Source organism: Mastigoproctus giganteus, chromosome 11 (genome assembly GCF_048544385.1).
Source record: "Mastigoproctus giganteus isolate SK-2022 chromosome 11, ASM4854438v1, whole genome shotgun sequence".
In the NCBI taxonomy this organism is placed as follows: domain Eukaryota; kingdom Metazoa; phylum Arthropoda; class Arachnida; order Uropygi; family Thelyphonidae; genus Mastigoproctus; species Mastigoproctus giganteus.
The window spans coordinates 174,803,137-174,821,683 of record NC_143585.1 but is presented as its reverse complement, the minus strand read 5'-3'; the positions used below and the strand labels follow the sequence as shown (position 1 = coordinate 174,821,683).

The following is an 18,547-nucleotide window of genomic DNA, read 5'->3' as shown; positions in this document are numbered from 1 at the left end:
CCTTGCTGTCACTGGTTAATCCTTGTAAACCAATAACTCTAAAAAATTTCATTGGTGACAAGGCAAATATATCCGAATTGTTTAACTTCCTCAAGCATACTGGACTTTTTTGATCATTTCTGATTTCACAATTTTTTCTGTCACAGATTAAAAATTTCTAATTTTTTTATATAATAAATGAATAGGTGCATTATGGCCATAGCAACTTATGTGCCATTAAACCCCCCCCCATAACAACAACTTTACTTGCCAATTATATAAGCTGTGGCTCACTTAAAATATTCCTATTTCAAGAAATCCAAGAAATCCAAACTTACACTCTGATAGCAAATGTATTAAATCAATCTTTCATTTAGATATCTTTTTCTTAAGGATAGTATTACAAAAGTGAAAGGTGTTAATTCTTTCCTAGCTAAATGTGAAATCTGTTACTTTTAGAAGATATTTCCAAATATTAAGTTAATTCGTTACTTTATTAAAAAAAAGTAGTGAATTAAGTTAAAATTAACCAAAATAATAACTTCCAAACTTAACTTTCAGCTTTTTAACTTGTCTGCCTGAGTGACACTACCACTATCATGAAACTTCTTGTAATATAAAGGCACTTTACAAATGCTGCAATATTTTCAGAAATGTACTCCTGCTAAGCATTGTTAATTTAAGAATGTAGAGTATTCCTAAATTAACAGTGAGGGTCTTTGGTCAAAATTAGACGATGTGAGCACTGCTAATTTACAATTGCAGAGTTTCCCCCACCAATTTAAGCCCTCAGGCATCTCTGTAAATTATGATATTTTTCAGTATTCGTAAGAAAGAAGTTATCATTCAGAAATAGCAAAAAAACTACAATAGCTAATCACATTGTTTGATTATTAGCTAAATGACCAATCATCTGAAAAGTATGGAAGGTTTTTCATAGTGCCAAAAGGCTTTCCCATTATTGAGTGGTTAAAGTGTAATCAAACTAAGTAATGTAATGTGTAACAACTCTTAGTTTTTTCTTTGCATTTTGGGTTAATTTTTAATTTTAACTGAAATTAGTTGTTGTTTTTCAGATAATTATGATTATGACTTTGATTCTCCACTGCCAAATAAGACTGCACCACGGCCCTGTGAAAAAGAATTGGATTTATATGAGATGCAACCTAGAGATTTTGGAGAGCCACTTAAGGGCAGGTTGTCAATGTGCCATTCTTCTGGCTGTGATAAGTATGCATCTTTTTTTTAAATTCGCAGTGTGTTTATGTACTCGTGTAAAATTAGAAAAGTTATGCATTTTCAGAAATATCTCATCACCATACTTTGAGATTTCAGTAAAATTTTGTATACGCATCTGTAAATTTACCCTTTGAGTCCCCCTTTGTGAATGGCTAGGGAGACCTATGTACATCTCAAATCCATCAGGCCTCCCACCAAATCCAGGGATTCTTTCATAATTATTGCTAAAGTTTTGTGCTTGCTTCTTTTGCTGGATAAATATAATTGGATAAATCCCATCCACCCCATTATTTTCTTTTAGCTTCAGCAATTTCTCTTTCAGTTTATTCACTGATTTCACAAAATCATTTAGCTACCTGTCTGAATTATATATATATCTGGCATTCCTTCCATAAAAAATTCCTCACGTTTGAATGTAGATGTAAAATAAATATTCAGTTTGTTAGCAACCTCAACAGAATCAACCTTCTTATCTAGTGGACAGTGTGATTCATTATTTTCCTTTTAGTTAAGAGAAGTAAACCAGTCTTTGCCATTTTTTTTTTTCCAGAGAATTCTTGCAATCTGCCTTAGCTTGTCTAATCCCCTTCATGACTTGATTGTAGACTAGATTACACCTCTTGTAGGTTTATGTTTATCCTGATAATTTATATGCATTCCATATATTTTTGTTCTCTTCCATTAGTCTAAGTAGGAAAACAGAAAGGTAATCAACTAATCCACTTTTCTTTTCTTATTATGTCTCTATATCTATAACTTTTACTAACCAGACTAACTTTAACAACTGCTTAGCATTAGCATTAGTAGAGGCATATGATGCAAGAAAGCAAGCTTATGCAGCATCAGCCAAAAAAAAAAAAAAAAAAAAAAAAACACTCCCATTTCACCCCTCTGTTCGTTTGAAATATCAGTCCAGCTGAGCCTTAAATTTATTTAGGCTATCAACTTCCACAACAAGGGATGGAAGTCTGTTCCACCAACCAGCTACCCGCTGGCTAAAGGCAAATTTCCACACATCTATTCTACATCTGTCTTTCCTCAATTTGAATTTATGCCGTCTCAGGTGATTATTCTGAACAAGAGGAAGAATCCCATTGGCACTGAGCATACTCAAACCATTCAAGGCTTTATACACCTCTATCAGATCACCTCGCAGGTGCCTAGTCTCCAGACACTGTAATTTTAAAAACTTAAGCCTTTCTTCATAAGAGCAACCCTTTGTTCCATTCACTAATCATGTTACCATTCTCTGTACTCATTCCAGCAGCTCTATATCCTTCTTGAAATGAGGATTGCAGACCTGTATACAGTACTCAAGGCGTGGCCTGACCATTGCCTTATACAAGGGAATAATCACCTCCTTATCCCTGCTAGAAAAATTCCTGTATAAAATTCCTGTATATCATTGACAAGACACCATGAGCTACTCTAGCAGACTGTCTGCACTGCTCAGTAAACTTCATATCTGCCGGCACAATTACCCCCAGGTCCTTTTCATTCTCTACCACTGTCAGTGTAGTACTGCAGAGTTCATACGTTGCTCTGGGATTACTGTTTCCCATATGTAGTACTTTGCATTTGTCAATGTTAAACTTCATTTGCCACCTCTTAGCCCATCTGCTCAACCTTTTCAGATCCTGTTGCAGCAGCATAGCATCAGTAGTGTCCTTAACAACCCTGCCAACCTTTGTATCGTCTGCAAACTTGGACATTAAGCTTGATATACTATCATTAGTATCATTTATAAATTTTGGTCCTTGAGGTTGTCACAGACATTCTCTCAGATATGCCAGACAAGCTGTACTTGCTACCTGGGAGTCTAAAACGCTGATGGAACTGATATTCGGGTGACACTTAAGTCAAGTGGACCCAATTTCGGCGAAGTCCAGACAGTCTGTGACAGCCAAATCCTCTGCTTGCACCTTCACGAGGTGGGACTGTTAGTAATCCTGGGTATAACCTCCATGCACAAGTACATGGTGGGTGACCACCCAGGTGTGAACCAACGTAAGCAGGTGTCGAGGTGTGGCGCCCACACCACATGGAGGAACGCCGCCCCTCTATGTTACCAGGCAGTACTAGGTGGTAGATGACTCTCATCAACCGGTGAAATACCACCACTTTGCTTATTGGAGGCTTGAAGTGGTGGAACCCATGTTTAGTCTCGAGAGGTAAGTTCCGGTCAACCCTTCCCTATCTCTTCCATCATGCAGTATGATTGATGACTTTTGAGGTTATGATGAACGTCGTGGCGAGATCCAATATTCCTTACATTTCGAGGGTACAGCTCTAAAACGGTGTTCGCAGGCCGGCCGCTAGTTAGTACACTGGACCGAACCTATTGGTAACTCTCTAGGAGGCTTACGGATCAGCTAGTGTATAATCTTGCTACCTCTACTCTGCCAGATAGTGACTGGAGGGTGTCCGAGTAGTGTGTATGCGGGGAGCATTGTCAAGGCCACGTTATGTCAAGGATCTGGATATATTCTTACCACGTGTACACCTTATCCAAAAATTTCATTACTTCATACAGCATGTCCCACCTACTTTTTCTTACTATTGAATACATCATGAATTGACAAACTAATAGAGCAAGCTTATTTGCGAAAAGATCTAAACCTCCCAAGCACTTCCTAATTCATTTCACAAATATATGTGGTATCAATTCTAATCTCAACGATGTCCATTTCCACTTGCAGTCTTCCAAACCCCATGTATTTTTCTGACAGAATCTCAGTTATCGGTTGATTCAACTACTGCTCATCTCAGATGCCCAAATTATTCGCTGTATGATTACTTTCGCCTGAAAGGTGGTACTTGTGCATATGTCCGTTCTGATATTCCCTGTCAGAGACTTGGCAATTTGGAATCTTCTCTCTTTGATCTTCTCTGGCTTAAAATCTCTCTACTTCATTGTGTCAAATTCATCTGTTGTCTCTACCGTTCTCCCAACTCCACTAATCATTTGGAGCTCTTTGACTTCCTCTCTTTGCAACTTGACTTTTTCCAGTCCAACTTTCCTAGCAGTGAGGTAATTTTCGTTGGTGATTTTAATGATCACAACTCCCACTGGCTTCCGTTTTCTAGTCATACCGACCCAGCAGGTCGAGATGCCGAGGATTTTGCAATTACTAATGACCTAGAACAGATTGTTCATTTACTTACAAGAATTCTGGATAATCCTAATCATACAGCCAATACGCTTGATCCTTTTCTCACAAACAACCCTTCTAAGTACACGGTCGAAGTGAAAGGTCCTTTAGGCAATTCAGATCACAACTTGGTTATTGTCTCTTCTCCAATGGAACCTTTATCTCATGGCTATTCCCAACCTCATGTTGTTTGGCATTACAAGAATGCAAAAGGGGATGACCTGTGAGATTTCTTTTCTCCTTTTCCTTGGTCGGATTACTGTTTCAAAACTTCTGATGTCAACGTTTGCTCAGATCGTGTCAGTGAAATTATTCTTGCAGGAATGGAATTCTTTATCCCCCACTCCACTTTAAAATCTCGTCCTTTATCTAAACCTTGGTTTTCCAATAAATGTGCTAAGGCTGTTCAAGAGAAGAATGTTGCATATCGTAATTGGCTTGTTTCTAATTCTTAAGTTTCATTTTCTGCCTACACCAAAGCTCGCAATAATTGTAAAGCAGTTATTAATCAGTCCAAACTAGAGTTTGAACAGGCTAAGAGCATAAAACTTGCTTCTTGTCCTAATGGTGGCCAAGCATTCTGGTCTCTTGCCAAAGCTATTGGTCGCAACTTTTGCCCATCTCTGCTCCCACCTCTGTCCAAACCAGATGGTTCTGTTGTCACTTCAGCCAAGGATAAAGCTGATCTGCTAGCATCCCACTTTTCTTCCAGCTCCTCATGTATTAATGATCTTGGTAAAACACCTCCCACCATTCCCAACATGCTCCATTCAATGCCTCCTGTGGTCTTCCGTCAAAAGGATATCAGAAGGATTTTGATGAATCTTGATGCTAAGAAAGCTCCAGGTCCTGATGGTATTTCTCCACTTGTTCTCAAAACCTGTGCTCCTGAACTTACTCCTATTCTTTGCCGCCTTTTGTCACTTTCTTATTCCAAAGGTGTTTTTCCTTCTTTAGAAATTTGCTCATATCCAGCCAGTTCCTAAAAAGGGTGACAAATTCCTCCCATCCAATTATCATCCATTTGCAATTACTTCTACTCTTTCTAAAGTAATGGAGAAATCAATTAACCGCCAACTCTTAAAGTACCTAGAAACCTTCCGTCTGATCAACGATCGCCAGTATGGATTCCGTCAGTGTCGATCCACTTGTGATATTCTGGCTTATATTACCCATTTATGGACTAATTCAATGGAAAGGTTCAGTGAAACACAAGTAGTTGCTATTGACATCTCAAAGGCTTTTGATCGTGTTCGGCATAAAGGTCTTCTAAACAAGCTTCCATCTTATGGTTTGCCGACTGTTTTTAGTAATTGGTTATTCAGTTTTCTCTCTGATCGCTTACTGAGGGTGATGGTAGATGGCTCTCTGTCGTCTAACTTCTCCACTAATGCTGGTGTCCCCAAAGGTTCAGTTCTTTCCCCACTCTTTTCCTCTTGTATATTAATGACCTTCTTCCATTGACTGGAAATCCTATCCATAGTTTTGCTGATGATAGCACATTGCATTCCACTTTCCATTTTGAGAAACCTTGTCCTGCTCAATCAGCTTCAACTTCTCGAAAATCTGCTACCAATTCCTTAAATGCCGATCTTCAGGTAATTCTCCAGTGGGGCAAAGACAACTTAGTTGATTTCAACCCTTCTAAAGGTCAGTCTTGTCTTATATCTCACAAAAAGGATTCTTCTGCTCCTATGCTTATCTTTAGTGACACTCCGATTTCTAGGCAAAATGATATCTCTCTTTTGGGGATTACCCTGACTTCTAACCTCTCTTGACACAAGCACATTACAAATATTGCTTCCTCTGCATCTAAAAAACTTGGTTTTCTCTTTCGCTCTCGGCGTTTCTTTTCTTCCAAACAGCTGCTCACTCTGTATAAATCGCAAATCCGCCCTGCCATGGAATATTGTTCCCACATCTGGGGTGGTGACCCCAAAACCTCTCTCAGGCTTCTTGATTCCATTCAGAAGAGGGCAGTTAGGTTAATTAATGATTCATCTCTAACAGTCTCTCCACTCGCTTTCTCATAGACGTACTGTTTCTGCTGCATGCCTCTTCTACAGATACTTCCATGGGCACTGTTCTTCTGAATTGGCTTCTATAATTCCCGCTCTCTCTTTCAAAACAGTCGAAACACATGCCGCCACCAGCCAACATCCATTTACTGTCCAAATTCAAACCCACAGAGCCAACTTTTCATCTTCCTCATTTATTCATTCAACTGCCGTTTTCTGGAACAACCTTCCTTCATACGTATTTCCTGAAAATTACAGTCTACAGAAGTTCAAGTTCAATGTCAACAAATATCCTCTTTCGTCTTTTCAACCTCCAACCCAAGCACGGTACTAAGTACTATAGGTTCTAATACCTCTCGTGTTTGGGGTTCGCATAAAAAAAAAAATAATAAATAAATAAAAAACACAATAGTGGACCCAACACTGAACCCTGAGGGGCTCCACTAATAACATTAGTTCACGATGAGCAGTGACCATTGATTACCACTCTCTGTCTTCTCCCCCTCAACCATCCCTTTATCCATAGCAGAAATTTGCCTCCAATGCCACACTGCTCCAATTTGGCAGTAGTCTTCCATGTGCAACAGTATCAAAAGCCTTTCTAAGATCCAAATATATAATATCAAAGTTATTCCCTGCATCCAGTTCTTTTGTGACTGCATCATAGTATCCAATCAAATTGGTCAGGCAAGACTTTCCCTTAACAAAACCATGCTGTGTCCGAGCTATAACTGAAGTCTTGTCTAGATAATCCTGCAGTGCTTCTTTAACCAGTGCCTCCATTAATTTTCCTGGAACAGAAGTTAAACTCACAGGTCTATAATTACATGTGTCAGCCTTTGATCCTCCTTTGTGAATTGGGGTTACATTTGCACATCTCCAGTCTATGGGTACCTCCCCTGAGTCCAAAGAAGCTCTCATAATTATGGCTAAGGGTTTGCTTACTTCCTTTGCTGCCTCCTTTAATATAACTGGATAGATCCCATCCACCCCAGGTGCCTTTTTTATGTTTATCCTCAACAATTTCTCCTCCACTTTCCTCTCAGTTATTACAAAATCATCTAGCTCACTGCCAGATTTTGCTTCACCTCTGGCATTCCCCTTCCTGAATAACTCCTCATGTGTGAATGTAGATGCAAAATACTCGTTTAGTTTGTTAGCCACCTGAGCAGGATCCTCAACTGTTGAACCATCAATATCCACTGGACCAATCTGATTCATCCCTTTCCTTCTAGAGTTTACATAGGTAAAGAATATTTTCTGTTTTTCTTTGCATCCTTTGCCAAGGATGTCTCATAATCTGCCTTTGCGTGCCTAACCTCCTTTGTGACTTGGTTACAGACCAGCTTATATCTATCATAGGCTTCTGTGTCGCCTGTTAATTTATATGCATCCCATGCGTTTTTCTTCTCTGCCACATGTCTATCAATGTCAACAATGACAGATGGAAGTTTCTTCCAACAATCAACCACCTGCTGGCTTAAGACAAATTTCGATCCCGGGTGCAAAATGTTACATGCGTTATAGTGATAAAGTGATTTCTTAGTGATTCATTGAGCATTTACGCAAAGCCCCAATTCTTCTTTAGTTTGAAAAGTTTTTACGTTCGCATTAGTCACTAACAAACTTAGTCTTGTGAACTGTAAGAAATTTTAAGAAAGGAAAACAACCTTGCTTTCTTTTTTAGACTAACACTAATCTTTATTCCACTTACATTGCATACCTTCCAAATCCCTTACACTGCTACACGTGCCAGAAGTTTGGGCACTCACAGACATCTGCAGAGGAGCAGCTGCCTGTGCCGCATGTGGATCCACTGCGCATATGAACACTGAATTCCTTCATAAACAATGAACATCTTGTTATGGTTTCCATAGATATAAATAAGGCATTTGATACTACCTGGCATCATGGCATTCTCTGTGACCTGCATACTCTTGATCTATGAGGCAACCTGCCTATATTCATCAGGAACTTCTTCCAGAATCATTCGTTCCATGTTCGATACCACAACTCGCTTTCTATATTTTTACAGAAAGGAGCACCACAAGGGTCTGTATTGAGTACAATCCTTTTTGCCCTTAGAATTGATTCCATCATAAAAGAACTTCTGAATATTGTTGAGATCTCTCTATGTGAATGATCTCCCCATTTCTTGCCATTCTCAGAATATAAGATACATTGAATGGCAATTGCAAATATCCCTGAATAAAGTCCAAAGGTGGGCAGGACACAATGGCTATCATCTATCACTGCAGAAAACTGTCCCAATCCACTTTTGTAATCAACGAAAAATGGATACAGATCCTGAACATCAGATGCCAAACTAGACCATTGTAATGACTAATAATATCAGATTCTTGGGAATAATCATTGATAGAAATTAAATTTCTTTGAGCACATTAAATCTGTGCATACTTTCTGCCTCAAAAAGCTGAACATACTAGGAGTTTTATATGCTTTGTCTTGAAGTGCAGACTGTGCATCCTTGCTGCTTTTATATAGAGCATTGATCAGATCCCAATTGGATTATGGTGCTCCACTTATAAATAAATAAATAAATAAATCTTTATTGTGAAGTAGATTTACAGCACAATATCCCATCACGGCGACGAGCGCCAGGGGTTCACATATAGATAACATAAGTACAAATTCAAATGGCTACAAAATATAGCGAACACATACAAAAGGCTACAAAATACAGATTACAAATGCAAAAAGAAATACAAATACATCATAAAAACAAGGAGCTGAACACAAATAAAGAAAAACAAATACAACTTGGCAGTGATTCAGGTTTCAAGAGCTTTGATAAACTTGTGTCTGTCCTTCTCTTTACTTATTATGGTGTCGATGTCGGCGTCCACACGGTTGAGGGCAGCGAGCATCTGCTTGGGCAGAAATCTTTCGGTGAGTACAAGCCTGTTGTGGTGAGCCACAAGTGCTGGTACCGACCTTAGGCTTGGCTGTGGAATCCTCCAAGAGCAAGCATTCCAAATATTTGGAGATGATATTTGGCCTGAGATGAGTTTGGCTGTGAAGACCAGCCTCTTTTCAACGATCAGGAACTTCAACCTCGGGATGTCGAGTGCTTGTGCCATCATGGTAGTTGTGGTAGCGGGAGGTAGCCGAAGCTTGTTATTCGCCCATTTCAATAGCCAGTATTCAGCAGTGTACACCCGCTTAAGGTTTGTATGTGCAGCAGAGGCCCATATTTCTGCACCATAGAGAATGGCAGGGTAGACAGTGGAGGTGATGAACCTTTTAACAGTGGCAGGATGTCGGACGTGTAGCAGCTGCTGCTTTGAGATCCACCGTAGACGAGAAAATCTGGTACTGAGTTTGTCGATCTGATGGACAAAGGACATCTTTTGGTCGAACAGAACGCCAAGGTCTGTGTGCGAGGGTACGTTTGGTATTCGTACCCCTGCGAGTGAAACGTTGAGTACTGTCGGCATGGATTTAAGGGAGAATATAACCTGAGCAGACTTCAGAGGGTTGATTTTTAGATTGAAGTTTGCCAGGTACAATTCTAGATCCTTAAGTTGGGAATTGATCCTGTTGCTAAGCTGGACGGGGTCGTCGCCAGGGTTAATTGGAGTCAGCAGTTTGAAGTCATCGGCATAGCATAGGAGACCATTCGTTGAGGCAATAATGGGCACGATGATGGCTGTGAACAGGACACCAGACAGGACACCCCCTTGCGGTACTCCAGCAGTAATGTCGCAGGATAGGGTATGTTGCTGCCGATGGAGAATAAGTATTCTGTGACTGAGAAGTGATTCCAAAAAGCACAGCATATCACCTCGAATGTGAAAATTCTCCTTAAGTAGGAGGAGCAAGGCCGGAATCGACACGGCATCAAAGGCTGTGCTTATGTCGAGGTATGTGGTTGCTAGCTCAGCTCTTTGTTCGAATGCTGAGAGAATGCGTTCTGTGGTGGCTGCCAAGTTAGTGATTGATGATTTTCCTGCGATAGCATAATGGATTTCAGGTGGTTTCGTCTGGAGGATATGTTGAGTGATTGTGGGTAGCAAAGCCTTTTCAAGAGTTTTTATGATTCTGCTCAAAAGGGTACACTGCACTGGCTGGATCCTATACAACATAGTGCATTGCAGGTTGCACTTGGTGCTTTCAGGACATCTCCCACCCATATTTATATATTGAAGCTCGTGAGTCTCCGCAGAAAAACATTACTACTTAAGTATGCAGCTAAAATACAAAGTTGCTGTCTGCATCCTATTGAGCCATAATCCTCCTCCTTTAATCCTCCTATGCAAAATCTCTGTAGAATTAAACCCAGTAAAATAAGACCAGTAGGCTTATGCCTTATTGAATTAACACAGAGTTGGAATGTTCCTATTGTCAACAGGCCACAAGTAATGAATTACTCTCATCCACCTTGGACACCCCCTCAATTAACTTCGATACTTATCTTCACAAGTGAAGAAAGAATCACCTACTGACACTTAACATGAAACAAGCCCATGCAAGCCATATTCAGAAATATGCTGATTTTTTGCCAATATATATTGATGGCTCCAAATCACATTCAGCCATTGGACTGCAGCAGTATTTCCCTCTACAATCATTTCTGTTGCCCTTCCACCCGAGTATAGCAGCTTCTCTGCAGAACTTAATGCAATCAAATTAACATTAGCATTCATTAAGGCATATGATGCAAGAAAGGAAGCTTATACAGCATCGGCCAAAAAAAAAAAAAAAAAAAACCGTTCCCATTTCACCCATTAGGTCACTCCAAATGTTTGTCTAGTTCAGCCTTAAATTTATCTAAGCTAGCAACTTCCACAGCAACCGATGGAAGTCTGTTATGGCAATCAACTAGCCGCTGGCTAAAGGCAAACTTCTGCACAACTATTCTAAAACTGTCTTTCCTCAATTTAAATCTATGCCTCCTCAGGTTCTTAATCTGAGCAAGAAGAAATATCCCATCAGCATTGAGCCTGCTCAAACCATTCAAGGCCTTATACACCTCGATCAGATCACCTTGCAGGTGCCTAATCTGCAGATGCTGCAACTTGCAGTACTTAAGCCTTTCTTCGTAAGTGCACCCCTTTGTTCCTCTCACCAATCTTTAAGTGCTGCAACTTGCAGAACTCGCAGGGCCTTTCTTTGTAAGTGCACCCCTTCGTTACTCTCACCAATCTTGTTGCCCTTCTCTGTACTTGTTCTAGCAACTCTATATCCTTCCTAAAATCAGGCCGCCAGACCTGTATACAGTACTCAAGGTGTGGCCTGACCATTGCCTTATACAAAGGGATAATCACCTCCTTGTCTCTGCTAGCAAATTTCCTATATATCATTGACAAAACTCCATGAACTGCTCTGGCAGCCCGTCTGCACTGATCAGAGAACTTCATATCTGACTGCACAATTACCCCAGGTGTTTTTCATTCTCCACCTCCCTGAGACCACACAGTTGGTATGTTTCTCTTGGGTTACTGCTACCCATATGGAGTACTTTGCATTTGTCAATGTTAAACTTCAGTTGCCACTTCTCAGCCCATCTGCCTAACTTTTCTAGATGTCCAAGTTTGCAGATGATACAAAGTTGGGCAGGGTTGTTAATGACAGTAGCATACTATCTTTACTGTCATTAACAACCATGCCCAACTTTGTATCATCTGCAAACTTGGACATTAAGCCTGATATACTTTCATTGGTATCATTGATAAATACACAAAACAACAATGGGCCCAGCACCAAATTCTGGAGTACTCTGCTAATCACTTTAGTCCCCGTAGAGTAGTGTCCATTTATTATCACTCTCTGCTGTCTCCCACTCAGCCATCCCTTTATCCATTGCTATATCTTGCTGTTAATGCCATACCGCTCAAATTTGTACAGCAGTCTTCCATGCGCAACAGTATCAAAAGCTTTCCTGAAATCAAAGTACAATATCAAAATTATTTTTTGCATCCAGTTCCTTTGTGACCACATCGTAGTATCCAGTCAAAAAAAGTTCTTGTTTATACTCCAGCATGACCACCAGGTCATTGGAGTTTAAAATAAATCAATCAATACAAATATTAATCGTATTTAGCAGTCACGGGCTTGAATCCTGGTCCTCTCAAAGAACGTTATGCTAGTGCACACGCGCTCCTAACCACTCAGCTATGTCACGCCTAAAAAATTGGTTAAAGAGTTTCCCGTTACAAACCCATGCTGTATCTGAGCTATTACTGCTGTCTTGTCTAGGTGATTCTGTATCACCTCTTTAACTAGTGACTCCGTTATTTTCCCCGGAACAGAAGTTAAACTAACAGGTCTTTAATTATTTGTGTCACCCTTTGAGAACCCCCTTTATGAATTTGGGTTACATTTGCACATCTCCAGTCCATGGGGACCTCTCTGACACTAAGGATACTTTCATAATTATGGCTAAGGGTTTGCTTACTTCCCTTGCTGCCTCCTTCATTATAACTGGACAGATTCCATCTGCCCCAGGGGCCTTTATTATGTTTAACTTCAACAATTTCTCCTCCACTTTGCTCTCAGTTATTACAAAATTACTTAGCTCCCTGTTAGAGTTTGATAATCCCAGAGGCTCACATCTGGTGAGTATGGGCTTGGCACACCCAGGGTCCTGAGCTGGATATCAGCATTCTTCCCTTTCTTGGTGATTCCTTTCTGCTTCTCTCTCTCTCTCTCTCTCTCTCTCTCTCTCTCTCTCTCTCTCTCTCTCTCTCTCTCTCTCTCTCTCTCTCTCTTTCTCTCAGGGTAACTTGGGAATTTTTTTTTGGTTGGTGCAGCATAAGCCTCAAGCTTCCTTGCACCATTATGGTTAATAATAATAATAATAATAATAATAAACATCTGGCATTCCCCTCCTTGAATAACTCCTCTTGTGTGAATGTAGATGCAAAATACTCATTCAATTTATCAGGTAGTTCAGCAGGATCATCAATAGTTGAACCATCTTTGTTAAGTGGACCAACCTGATTCATCCTTTTCCTTCTGGAGTTTACATAAGTAAACACCTCTGTTGTTTTTCTTTGTGTCCTCTGCCAAAGATTTCTCTTAATCTGCCTTCGCCTGCCTAACCTCCTTTGTGACTTGATTACAGACTAGCGTGCCCGGGTAACCAGGCGATTATTTGTGCTATCTTTCAGTCAGTGATCTTCATAAAGTGACTAGTAGTTCTTTTTAAGTTTCAGTATTTTCAAAAAACTGTTTATCTCATAGAAGTTCTACCAAAAAGTTTTTGTAGAGAATCGGGAAGGAAATCCACCTTTCTTTTATATTTTTCTTTCCTAAGTGCTAATCCTTACTACCCTCACCTTAGTCACACCAGGCACTGCTCCTGCCTCCCCATGGCAGGGCCGGAAACCTTGGCAGAAAAGTTGAACTGCCAAGGGCTAAAAGGAGCAAATATGGAAAAAAATGTGTTTCCACCTTTAGAGCCGACAAGCTCTCAGCCACAAACTGAAACTGATTATGACATATCACAACCCAAGAGGCTGTAAACAAATTCTCCAACAACAGAGTTTCCTGCATTTCTAATTTTGCATTCACTTTCAGAACAACCTCTCAGTAAATTATCTCCTTTCCTCATCCGGAAACACCTGGAGAATATTGAAGGATCTCCTAAGACTGTGAGGAGGCTGAAATCTGGAGACCTATTAGAAACAGCAAACCATAGACATTCTGAGAAACCTCTTACTAATTTCAAATTTTGCTGGGATACTAGTTAAAATATCTCCCCATGCTACCCTAAATACATCTAAGGGAGTTATATCCAGCTGGGATCTGTTGAACGTGACGGAGGAAGAAATAACTCAAGAGCTTCAAGATCAAAATGTTATTGCAGCAAAAAGAATCATGATTAAAAAAGATGATAACCTTAAACCTACAAAGAATAATAATAATAATAATAATAATAGTAATAATGGGTATCCTTAAGTTTAATTCTCCAAACCTGCCATCATCCGGAAAAGCTGGTTGTTTACTTTGCCATGTTCGTCCCTATGTACCCAATCTCTTGAGATGTTACAAATACCAAAAGTATGGCCACTCTCAGATGACATGCAGAGGAAACCCAGTATGTCCCAACTGTGGATCTTCTGATCATACTCAATCCGAATGTTTGCCAACAGAAAAAACTTGTCCCAACTGCAAAGGCAACTATCCTGTCTACTCAAAAACATGTGACAGATGGAAAATTGAGAAAAAAATTGTTAAATATAAGGTTGAGAACAAGGTAAGCTATCAAGAAGCCAGGAACATAATTGCTCCTAATATGCCCAAATGTACCTATTGCCAGTATTATACAAAAACAACAAACAGTGTCCACCCAAACTGATGTTACCATCCCCTCAAAGATATCAATCTCCGACTGGGCTCCGATTGTCCTCTCTCAGCAACAGTCCAATATCCCTAAGCACTCAGAACAGGCATGTAACACTCCTCTTACAATACCAGTGACATCTCCTTCCCCACCACATAGTAAAAGTTCCAATTCAAAAAAAATATATCCAAGTCACCCCATGGATACTAATTACTCATCCAACCAGGAAGACCTGATTTTAGAAATATATGTGGAGGAAGAAATGGACATGGTCGGCCTATATTTCCAAAAAAAGACAAACTGACGTCTGACCGACATTTTTTTTTTTTTTTTTTTATGTGAGCCCCAAACACGAGAGGTATTAGAACCTATAGTACTTAGTACCATGCTTGGGTTGGAGGTTGAGAAGACGAAAGAAGATATTTGTTGACATTGGACTTGAACTTCTGTAGATTGTAATTTTCAGGAAATACGTGTGAAGGAAGGTTGTTCCAGAAAACGGCACTTGAATGAATAAATGAGGAAGATGAAAAGTTGGTTCTGTGGGTTTGAAGTTGGACAGTAATTGGATGTTGGCTGGTGGCGGCATGTGTTCGGACTGTTTTGAAAGAGAGAGCGGGAATTATAGAAGCCAATTCAGAAGAAAAGTGCCCATGGAAGTATCTGTAGAAGAGGCATGCAGCAGAAACAGTACGTCTATGAGAAAGCGAGTGGAGAGACTCTGTTAGAGATGAATCATTAATTAAGTTTTTTAGATCAATATTTGTAATGTACTTGTGCCAAGAGAGAGAGATTAGAAATCAGGGTACTCCCCAAAAGAGATATATCATTTTGCCTAGAAATCGGAGTGTCACTAAAGATAAGCATAGGAGCAGAAGAATACTTTTTGCGAGATATAAGACAAGACTGAGTTTTAGAAGGGTTGAAATCAACTAAGTTGTCTTTTCCCCACTCGAGAATTACCTGAAGATCGGCATTTAAGGAATTGGTAGCAGATTTTCAAGATGCTGAAGCTGATTGAGCAGGACAAGGTTTCTCAAAATGGAAAGTGGAATGCAATGTGCTATCATCGACAAAACTATGGATAGGATTTCCAGTCAATGGAAGAAGGTCATTAATATACAAGAGGAAAAGAGTGGGGGAAAGAACTGAACCTTGGGGGACACCGGCATTAGTGGAGAAGGTAGAAGACAGAGAGCCGTCTACCATAGCCCTCAGTGAGCGATCAGAGAGAAAACTAGATAACCAATTACTAAAAACTGTTGGCAAACCATAGGATGGAAGCTTGTATAGAAGACCTTTATGCCAAACACGATCAAAAGCCTTTGAGATGTCAAGAGCAACTACTTGTGTTTCACCGAACATTTCTATTGAATTAGTCCATAAATGGGTAACATAAGCCAGAATATCACCAGTGGATCGACACTGACGGAATCCATATTGGCGATCGTTGATCACAGGAAGGTTTCTAGGTACTTTAAGAGTTGGCGGTTAATTGATTTCTCCATTACTTTAGAAAGAGTAGAAGTAATTGTAATGGGATGATAATTGGATGGGAGGGATTTGTCACCCTTTTTAGGAACTGGCTGGATATGAGCAAATTTCCAAGCAGAAGGAAAAACACCTTTGGAATAAGAAAGTGAAAAAAGGCTGTAAAGAATAGGAGTAAGTTCAGGAGCACAGGTTTTGAGAACAAGTGGAGAAATACCATCAGGACCTGGAGCTTTCTTAGCATCAAGATTCATCAAAATCCTTCTGATATCCTTTTGATGGAAGACCACAGGAGGCATTGAATGGAGCATGTTGGGAATGGTGGGAGGTGTTTTACCAAGATCATTAATACATGAGCTGGAAGAAAAATGGGATGCTAGCAGATCAGCTTTATCCTTCGCTGAAGTGACAACAGAACCATCTGGTTTGGATAGAGGTGGGAGCAGAGATGGGCAAAAGTTGCGGCCAATAGCTTTGGCAAGAGACCAGAATGCTCGTCTACCATTAGGGCAAGAAGCAAGTTGTCTACTCTTAGCCTGTTCGAACTCTAGTTTGGACTGATTAATAACTGCTTTACAATTGTTACAAGCTTTGGTGTAGGCAGAAAATGAAACTTAAGAATTAGAAACAAGCCAATTACGATATGCAACATTCTTCTCTTGAACAGCCTTAGCACATTTATTGGAAAACCAAGGTTTAGATAAAGGACGAGATTTTAAAGTGGAGTGTGAGATAAAGGATTCCATTCCTGCAAGAATAATTTCACTGACACGATCTGAGCAAACACTGACATCAGAAGTTTTGAAACAGTAATCTGACCAAGGAAAAGAAGAAAAGAAGTCTCGCAGGTCATCCCATTTTGCATTCTTGTAATGCCAAACAACACGAGGTTGGGAATAGCCATGAGATAAAGGTTCCATTGGAGAAGAGACAATCACCAAGTTGTGATCTGAAATGCCTAAAGGAGCTCTCACTTCGACCGTTTACTTAGAAGGGTTGTTTTTTGAGAAAAAGATCAAGCGTATTGGCTGTATGATTAGGATTGTCCGGTATTCTTGTAGGTAAATGAACAATCTGTGCTAGGTCATTAGTAATTGCAAAAGCCTCAGCATCTTGACCTGCTGGGTCGGTGTGACTAGAAAACGGAAGCCAGCTGGAGTTGTGAACACTATAATCACCAAGGAAAATTACTTCACTGTTAGGAAAGTTGGACTGGAGAAAGTCGAGTTGCAAAGAGAGGAAGTCAAAGAGCTCCAAGTGATTAGTGGAGTTGGGAGAACGGTAGAGACAACTGATGAATTTCACTCAATGAGGTAGAGAGATTTTAAGCCAGAGAAGATCAATGAGAGGAGATTCCAAATTGCCAAGTCTCTGACAGGGAATATCAGAACGGATGCACAAGTACCACCTTTGAGGTTAAAGGAATCATGCAGCGAATAATTTGGACATCTGAGATGAGCAGTAGTTGAATCAACCAATAACTGAGATTCTGTCAGAAAAAGTACATGGGGTTTGGCAGACTGCCAGTGGAAATGGACATCGTTGAGATTAGAATTGAGACCACGTATATTTGTGAAATGAATTAGGAAGTGCTTGGGAGGTTTAGATCTTTTCGCAAATAAGCTTGCTCTATTAGTTGGACAATTCATGATGTATTCAATAGTAAGAAAAAGTGGGTGGAACATGCTGTATGAAGTAATGAAATTTTTGGATAAGGCGTACACGTGGTAAGAATATACCCAGATCCTTGACATAACGTGGCCTTGACCATGCTCCCCGCATACACACTACTCGGACTCCCTCCAGTCACTATCTGGCAGAGTAGAGGTAGCGAGATTATACATTAGCTGATCCAGAAGCCTCCTAGAGAGTTACCAATAGGTTTGGTCCGGTGTACTAACTAGCGGCCGGCCTGCGAACACCGTTTTAGAGCTGTACCCTCGAAATGTAAGGAATATTGGATCTCGCCACGACGTTCATTATAACCTCAAAAGTCATCGATCATACTGCATGATGGAAGCGATAGGGAAGGGTTGACTGGAACTTAGCTCTAGAGACTAAACATGGGTTCCACCACTTCAAGCCTCCAATAAGCAAAGTGGTGGTATTTCACTGGTTGATGAGAGTCATTTACCACTTAGAATAAAACTGTCATACTGAAAAAGCAGTCGGATACAGCTCCTTGTACCCATCTCAAGTAATGCCTAATATTTTACAGTGGAATTGTCCATGACCTTATTCATCACTACTCTCCAGTGGGTTTGTGCTTGTAAGAAACCTATTTAGCTTCCCAAATTTCCACCGCCATAAAGAAACTACTCTATATATCGAAAAGATCGCACAAATGCTGCCCGTGGTGG

At 40.2% G+C, this 18,547-nt stretch overlaps 1 protein-coding gene across 1 annotated transcript in view; it reads left to right on the top strand.

Annotated features, from left to right (window-relative positions):
- Positions 1 to 18,547, top strand: part of LOC150078582 (voltage-dependent calcium channel subunit alpha-2/delta-3-like) — a 177,626-nt gene that overhangs the window by 113,124 nt on the left and 45,955 nt on the right. Inside the window, exon 4 of the mRNA XM_090385441.1 lies at positions 1,056 to 1,209. Coding sequence (XP_090241567.1) covers positions 1,056 to 1,209 — 154 coding nt within the window. The remainder of the gene's footprint in view (positions 1 to 1,055; positions 1,210 to 18,547) is intronic.